Source organism: Alexandromys fortis, unplaced genomic scaffold, assembly GCF_014885135.2.
Source record: "Alexandromys fortis isolate MF-2015 unplaced genomic scaffold, M_Fortis_MF-2015_v1.1 scaffold_199, whole genome shotgun sequence".
Classification (NCBI taxonomy): Eukaryota; Metazoa; Chordata; class Mammalia; order Rodentia; family Cricetidae; genus Alexandromys; species Alexandromys fortis.
The window spans coordinates 1,210,188-1,218,848 of NW_026068074.1; the positions used below are offsets into that span (position 1 = coordinate 1,210,188).

General features: G+C 48.6%; 1 protein-coding gene across 2 annotated transcripts in view; it reads left to right on the top strand.

Moving 5' to 3' along the window:
* Hs3st3b1 (heparan sulfate-glucosamine 3-sulfotransferase 3B1) overlaps positions 1-8,238 on the top strand; it is a 37,506-nt gene extending 29,268 nt beyond the window's left edge. For both annotated transcript variants that reach the window (XM_050121589.1, XM_050121590.1), the window contains exon 2: positions 4,302-8,238. In XM_050121589.1, coding sequence (XP_049977546.1) covers positions 4,302-4,920 — 619 coding nt within the window. In that variant the 3' untranslated portion in view covers positions 4,921-8,238. The remainder of the gene's footprint in view (positions 1-4,301) is intronic.
* Positions 8,239-8,661: the final 423 nt, after the last annotated feature.

Sequence of the window (8,661 nt, forward strand, 5' to 3'; positions counted from 1 at the left end):
CCAGGCATCATAAAATGCAGGTAACAATGGGGATATGTGAGCCAAAGAGGCTTATTGTTTCGAAATCTAACTCCTATTTGAACAATTATGATTAGCAGTGGGTCTGATTGGGACTTAAGTATCTGCCATTAAGATTCTAATCTGTGAACCAGAGGTATTGAGTCTGTGAACACAGAGGTATCTAAAGGGAGACATGCCGAGCCCCGTGCACTCTTAGTCTTGTTCAGACACAAGGATGTCTGAAAGGGAGCTGTAGGGATGGGTGGGATGGGGTGCACCAGCAGTCCCGGCTCTGTGACCCACACATCACCCCCTCTGCTTTAGACTCAGCTTCTTCATAAGTAAATTGGGGATTACAATACCTACCTCAAAGGCCTGTGGTGAGGGATTAAATCAGATAATGCCTGTGAAAGTTCCTTTGTGAGCCTCCAAAGCGCGGCATAATCATCAGCTGGGACTCTCCATTTGAGAAACTGGCTTTCGTAATGAGCTGCTCAATTACCCCATGGGATGCGCTTCTGTGGGGGCCAGCCTGGGGCTGCAGTGACCTCTGAGATGCCTGGGGTGGGCAGGCAGCCCACTCGAGAGGGCAAGTCTTGCCTTTGGCTGCCAGTTTATCCTTTCCCCTCTGACTCACTGTTGAGCTCAGGAAAGTTGTGGAAGGTGTGCGTGTGTGTGTCTGTGTGTGCGCGCGCGCGCGTGTGTGTGTGTGTGTGTGTGTGTGTGTGTGTGTGTGTGTGTGCATGTGTATAGTGCATGCGCATAACCTGGCTTCGGAACCTGCTGGTGGAGTTGGGGTGTAGGGAAAAGAACAGATCCAAGTAGAAGGAAAGGGCTTCCCTGTAAGCACCTGGAAAGTTCCATGGAAGGGGTTCTTCGTATTCTTGGGTGGTGCTCTGTTCCCTGCTTAGTGTAACAAGGGTTCAGTGCTTGACTAAATTTGAGTCAGACCTCTGAGTCTTCCCTTAGGCCTACCTGTAGCTGTGTGTGTAGGAGATCGATGCCAGGTCTGTCAGAACCCCGGAGTTTGATCTAAATGGGCCTGAAGTCTGCAAAGGGGGCCGTGGGAGCATTCGGTGGAGGAGAACCCAGACACACACTCACTTCTGACTACCTGCTGTCTGCATCAAACTCACTGGGGAGGGCAGCCTCAGATTCTACCACACCAGGGACTGAGTGTCACAGTCACAGAAGTAGGTGCCCTGGCTTCGTTGTTTTAACAACTCTCAAAGTACCGTAGCTTGAGGAGTGTCCTATGGGGCATGTCTGGAGGCAGGATTTCCCCAGTCAACGTCCCCGACTCAGTCTAGCAGACTGGCTGGCATTCAGGCACAGCGAGTGTCCATAACTCGGGGACCTTGTCACATAGCCACCTTCCCTTCTACTGCTCCTGCTGTATGGCTTCCTACTTGCAAATGGCGATTGGAACGTTACCACCAGGCCCTCCTTAGGGATGCTGTGGGACCAGGCAGACTGAGAGCAGGTCCTTGTATCCATTGCTGTCTGTGGGCAGAGCTGGCTGAGTGGCCAGTGCTCTGTGTGCAGATACTCTGTTCCAGCTTGCCAAGCCCCTGGCAGAAGGTGATGGGTAGCATTTCCCTAGTGCCAATGAGCTCCCATCAGTCTGGGTACCAAGAGGTCAGCTTCCCAGTTTCCTAAACACCTGTAAGAGCAGGACACCATCCTTGCGGTCAGCGTTCCTCTGAGGAAGCTGTCACATGGACGGGCAGGTCGCCCATCCAGGATCACACACTCTTTAATACATTGTGGTCTTGAGAGCTACACCAGGCAGCCAGACTTCAAAGTCTATGTCAGGTCAGACTGACTCTCTGAAGGCAGGCAGATGTCCCCCTCAGTCCTCTTATCCCCAGTGGCCTGGCCACCCTAAAGTGGGACAGGGGACGGGGATAATGATGACTGTACCCGATTGCCTCTCAACATGGCCATCTTGCTTTTGAGTCTGGATTTTCTTATAAGCCACCCAGTCACCAACAGCTCAGCACAGAGAAGAAACCTGGCCAGTGTCTGAGCTGACCTGCTTTTTAGAGACTTGCTAAGTAAGTTGAGAGCTGGGACTCTTTAATCCTTGATTACCTTAGCCTGATGGCACCGCTACCTTACACTAAGTGGGCAAAGTGGGTTAATCTGGCTTTAGCACCCAGCAGGGCTGTGCGGAGCTTCCTCTGGGCTGGGCAAAGTGTGCTGGTGTGGCATTCCCAGTGGGCTTGTCCTGGAAGGAGCTGTGCTCTCCGGCAAACCAAACTTCCATCTTATGTAATAAAGTTTATGCTGTCATTTCTAAAAATGCACTGGGATTACTGCCGCGGGCAGTATGCTGCCCTGAAATTAAACATTTAGAACGCTCTGCCTGGTGAGAAGGACGTATTTACCCCCCCCCCAAAGATGCGAAAATAGTCCTTTTTTTTTCCCCTCCCATTTGTGCCCAGGTGAAAATCAGTCAGGATCTCTACCCCACAGTTAATAGGTGACTTAGATCTGTGACCAAATCTAGTACCTGGTTCTTTCCTGTACCTCCTTTGATCCAGCTACACTGGCAGCACTCGTGTGCACAGGAATATAAATAGGGGAGCTGCAGTGGTATTATCAGGCACGCACCAGACATGGTGAGCATGTCATGTATGCTCTAAGCATATTGATTAGTGACGATTTTATCTTTATTGAACCCCCCAGGAGGTAGCTACTGCTATGTCCATTTTTACAGATGAAGAGCTCCCCCCTCCCCCCCATAAGACAAACACACAGCCAAGCCGGGAGCTGAAACCTAGACCTGACATCCAGACTCACAGCCTTCAAGCCTTAAGCTAAACCCCCGTGGCTCTGAAACCCCTCTTTAATTCTCGCAGACAACTCAGCAGGTATAGATGGAATTACTCCTGTCTTGTACATCAGGGTACTGAGGCACAGAGACGTTAAATAACTCATCTTCTGGCCACAGAACTGTGAAGCAGTAGAGAGGGGGTTCCAAGTCCAGCTCATTCACACTGGGAAACAAAGCTCAGACGTTTGCCTTTGATATTTCCAGTTGGGCCTTACCTGTCAGCAAGAACACTTACCCGTCACTGTTTATGTTTGTTTAGCGGATGCCTGCTGTGATTCTGTGCACCATGTTAAGTGTTAAAAATCGAACAGTGTGTGTGTGTGTGTGTGTGTGTGTGTGTGTGTGTGTGTGTGTGGCCTTTTTAGAACTGCCCCTACATCTGGACATCTCATCATAGGAGGATGTATCTATCACTCAGCTCCTGTCTCTCTGTCCTTCAGTTTGCCACGGCAGAGATAGGCGTGCCTGTATGCCATAGTCTCGTTCTCCTCTGCCACCCTCCCTACCCATTGTTTCCTGAGTCTTTTTCTCCCATGTTTCCCTTTGCTTGTCTTTGATGGGTGCTGTTTTACTCTCTAGAGCTTCTTCATCGAAGTTACTGAGAATGTCCTCAAGTAGACAGGGTCCAGACTCCTCAGTCCTAGGCCCCCGCCCACCCGGCTTCACAACAGTCTCTGCAGGGTCACATAATAATCTGTGGAACAACCCAAACTACTCCAAATGGCTGCTAGTTCACCTGCCTTCTGTTTCATGTCTTGTATCCAAGGTGCCACATCACTAATTTATGTAGTTAAAATGATAATCATTTACTGATGCAAAAACCCAACCCAGATACCATAACTGGTGTTGACTGTGCCAACAGTGTTATCTAGTACTTTCGGTGAAATTGATCCTCTGGTAGATATCTTGTAATTAGTTGCCCTAATGGAATCTAAGATTTTTTTTTTGGAAGCTTCTCGAATTTGTGTCTTGAGATTTTCACGTGGTACGTTTCTGTCCATTTGTACTGACTTCATTGAGTTTTTGGATAACGCCTGTGTGGTTGCTTTTTGACCGTTTTGTCAAGTGGCGTTTCTGATGCCCAAGACCATCTGGGCTTAGTGGGCATGCCAAGGACTGATGGACAGGGCCACTTCCGAGGGAAGATCTATCAGGTGTGGGAGGAGGCGGGGTATTGTGAAAACCTGATACTTTGTGTTAACTTAAGAAGAGGCAACACCCACACCAGCACATCAGAGAACTTGACCTTGTCTAGATAAAAATCGTTTAGCTTCAACTGGGAGCTATCTGGCCTCCAAGTCTGGGGTTAGGGTCGCATTAATGCACCTACTTCTAAAATCCTGTTTCATTTTTGTTTTGAAAAACAGCTTCAATATAAGAGGGAGCCAGGGTTAGGTGTGATATCGAGCCGGGAGGCTGAGCAAGCTCCATTTTTGACCCCAGATTGTTTTGCCTCCCGCAGGGACCTGATGCCCAGAACCCTGGAGGGACAGATCACCATGGAGAAGACGCCCAGCTACTTCGTGACCCGGGAGGCACCAGCGCGCATCTCAGCCATGTCCAAGGACACCAAGCTCATCGTGGTGGTGCGCGACCCCGTGACCAGGGCCATCTCGGACTACACGCAGACGCTGTCCAAGAGGCCGGACATCCCCAGCTTCGAGAGCCTGACATTCCGCAACCGCAGCGCGGGCCTCATAGACACGTCCTGGAGCGCCATCCAGATCGGCCTGTACGCCAAGCACCTGGAGCCCTGGCTGCGCCACTTCCCGCTGGGCCAGATGCTCTTCGTGAGCGGGGAGCGGCTGGTCAGCGACCCGGCTGGGGAACTGCGCCGCGTGCAGGATTTCCTGGGCCTCAAGCGCATCATCACCGACAAACACTTCTACTTCAACCAGACCAAGGGCTTCCCGTGCCTCAAGAAGGCGGAGGGTAGCGGCAAGCCGCACTGCCTGGGCAAGACCAAGGGTCGTGCGCACCCCGCCATTGCGCGCGAGGTGCTGCGGCAGCTGCGAGACTTTTACAGGCCCTTCAACCGCAAGTTCTACCAGATGACCGGCCGCGACTTTGGCTGGGACTGAGTCTCCCCTCTGGGCTTATCTATTGAGAGAGATTATATGTATGTAAAATGTACAGAAATCTATTTTATAATAATTTATTTTTAATTCACAAGCAATTAATTCACTAAGCTGCCTAGCCACACTCTGCAGAGTTCGAGTCACGGTCTGTTAACATTCCAAAGTGTTTATCTCCGACGTTTTTGTTCTGTCCCTCACAATCGATGGTGCTTCCTCCCCTCCCCATTGTATTTAAGAAGAAGAAAAGCACAACTTGAGATTTTTTTCCTTGAGATTTTTTTCGATACGGGTATTCAGCCTTTAATCACCTTGGGTCCTCCACGGGCTCTCTCCCTGGGTCTTGGCTGCTTCAGCTGGTTGTAATGTTTTCTTACCAGGGTACCTCCTGGAAGTACTGAGCTGCCTCAGTGTGTTGTAGTCTGAAGGTGGGATTCACACAAGCGGTTCATCACCCTTGCCGATAGAGCACCAACGTGAGTTTCCCCTCACCTCCCTTACAGGGGCCCATGTCCTTATGCCCTCCGAGTCCCCCTCTGCACTATCCCTCTGTCCATTTTATCCAGCTGGAAGTGTATGCAAACAATTGACCCCTTTCCCAGATCCCAGGAGTGAGACACTCACAGCGCTGCTTTCCATAAGAGGTGACATCTCATTTGCAGAAGCGTGCATGCATCACACCGTGATCCTTTCCTCAGTCATGCAGCTTTGCTGTGACACCAAAGAGTCCCCCAGGCTTCCATACAGAGCCACTGGCACAAACCCAGGCTGCTGGATGCCGAGACCCACAGGGCTCAGATGTATTCTTTGCCGTCAGCGTTTAGAAAGGTTTGCTGTGGGTAGGCCCAGCTGGCTCTGGATAGTAGGCTCACAGCCTCAGCAGAGAGAAAAAGACAAAACCCTCAGATATGATAAGCAGCCTGGCAGAAGAGGGGAGGACACACAGCCAAATGCGTAGGCCATCCTAGAGGCGCTCTGTCGGCAATGACCGCAGCAGGCTTTGAAGGCTGTCCTAGAGGGCCCCGGCTGGGAAAGCCGGCTTCAGGTTGCTTGTAGGCGCTGGAGTCTGACATTTATACAGCCTCCTCCGAAGCAGTGGGGTCTTAGCAGAACAGTTGCCAGCTCTGTTACTAATATGCAGATGATTCTCCCTGTACCTCTGTGTTAGGAGGACACTTGGGGAGGTCCTCTGGCTAGTTAGTGGCATTTGTATAACTGTGTGTTGACATTACATCATGATATACTTAACGTCCTAAACCAGAATGCTTCTACCCCCAAAGAATTGTTATCTGAGTTAGACTTCCATCGAAGATGCATGGGTGTTTGGAATGCCTGCACTGTGATATTTACAAAGGATTATTTTGGATATTTTATGGGCTAACTTGACTGGATGAGCAAAGTTAACGTGGACAGAGAAGACATCCTGTCTTTAGACACTAGTGAGAGGTGTCCATGGTCTATAGGGATATTTTGGTAACCAAATTTGTGATTTTTCTGTAAATTATAGCCCAGCTTGAATTAGCTTATTCTAGGCAACAGAATGGTCCCTGGGCAAGCTCAGAGTGGGAAGAAGGCAGTTATCGGCTATGTTTGTTCCTTAGATGTTCCATCCATTTCTTTCCTCTTTCTTTTCTGCAGAGGTGAGGGTAGAATCTTGGGCCTATGCACACTGGGCAAACACTGAGCCACATCTCCAGCCCGTTTCGTGGTCATTTGTTCAATTTCTTCAGTCTATGCAGAGTGGTGTTTTGCCTGCATTGAGGCTGACACCACAACCCTAGCATCTCCTGGCAGGCTGCTGGCGTGTGGAAACACCTGTGTGGAAAAAAGTACTTGCCACGCTTTTTTGTGAGAAAGGCTGATTGAAATCAGAACGAGAACACCTTCCCTCACACACAGCAGAATCTTGTTCACAGGCAGAGGCCTTCACCAAGGTTTTCTGGCTGCTTACAGAGTCTGTTATAAATCATGAAGTAGAAGTACGGAGAGTTTGGAGAACAGTACCCAGCCAAGTGGGAAGAAAGCAAGAGAGCTTTCCTGACCTCTTTCCAAGCTGAACACTTTTTTTGTTGTTGTCGTTGTTGTTGAAGGTGTTTACACCTTGCTTTAGATTATAACAAAAACAAGCCATGTTGAGCTAGAAGGAGGTCATTTAGTCATGAACACTGAAATGAGTCGAGATTCTGTTCCCGGTCGAAGTCCTTGAATCTAAGCAGATGTCAATAATTAGCACTGAGGGATCAGGGTGAGGTTTTCAGTGTTAGTCAGATAAATCAAACAGCATGTGTGCCTCTTCATCAGGCCCCGATTGCTTACAGTTCCTGACTGATCCGGATGCTGCCTCTGCCCAGGAGGCTGCTCCATCCTGTGATGGTGATTACTGACCCACATGGCCTCTTCTCGGAGGAGTTAGGCAACTTGGAGCATTAAGCCTTAGGTCTCTTCCTGTTCTGGCCATTGGCAGAGCTGCTGAATTTTGCTTCTGAGCTGCTAGGAGGCAGGCACCGGCCCACGGCTTGGCAGTTTGTCCCGCCACGTGTTCGAGGTTTCTTCCAGTTTATAGGAAAGCTCGGACACATTTTTTTGGTGTACTTTCTTTTTCAAAAGTTTCGTTTCTTTCCTTGTTTAAAAATGAACAAACAAAAAGTCCACAAAAACTTGGAGATTTAAAAAAATTTTTTTTTTAAATTATTATTATTCCTCTCCATGGAAAGCCTTTTTTGGGGATATTTGCATACAGGTGCGTTCATTTACTCTGTAGTACCCTACCATGGTATTTCAGGCAGAATGACTAGGGAATAAACTCTTCATTGGATGGTAGAGAAGAGATGTTGAGGGGGGCATAGGACTCTTGGGGAGTCATTTTGAGTGACAGATGCACTACAGCTCTTGGGGGAAAACCCAGTTTCAGGTCCTGCCTGGCTGTTTTCCTAAGGAAGGGGAATGAAAGGCTCCCTCCCAGGTCACGTGAGTGAGCATCGAGGGTGTTGATACAGACGTCAGTGTCATCTCTTTCTTCAGTTGTCCAGAAAGAATGGTTAATGAATTTTGAAGATGTGGTTAGTTTTTTTTATTTTTATAACATTAATTTATGACTGAGTTTCATTCAGCCCAGTAATCAAAAGTGCGGTGCAACTTCTAGCGTCTGTCTCCTATAGCGTGGGTGGTAGAGTAGCCAATATGTACAAAAAAATTAAACCAAGTATTTTGTCCTATGTATAACACAAATTAATTTTACACAGAGAAAGATGTTTCTAGGCAAATGAAATTCTGGTAATTCATACCTTTTCTTTGTATGAACAAATAAAATATATTTTACCAACATGTGGGTTTGTTCCTGTTTTGCTGTGTGTGGCAGTTGGGAGGAGAGAGTGATATTTCTCTCTCTGTTTCTCTTCGGTTTTTTTGAGACAGGATTTTTCTGTGTAGCTCTAGCTGTCCTGGAACTTGCCTTGTAGACCAGACCAGCTTCAAACTCACAGAGATCCGCCTGCTTCTACCTCCTGAGTGCTGGGATTAAAGGCGTGCGCCGCCAGTGCCCAGCGTCATATTTTTAATAACTTCTCACGTGTAGACAGGCATGTTTGCACACTCACAAAGTCATCCTGAGACAGGCAGATAGATTTTTCCCAGGCACCTTTGTTGTTTATGTTTCTGAGATATTCTCACACTGTAGCCTCCGCTGCCTTCAAATGCATAGCAGTCCTGCCTCAGCCTCCTGAGTGCTGGAATTACAGGTTCTACATT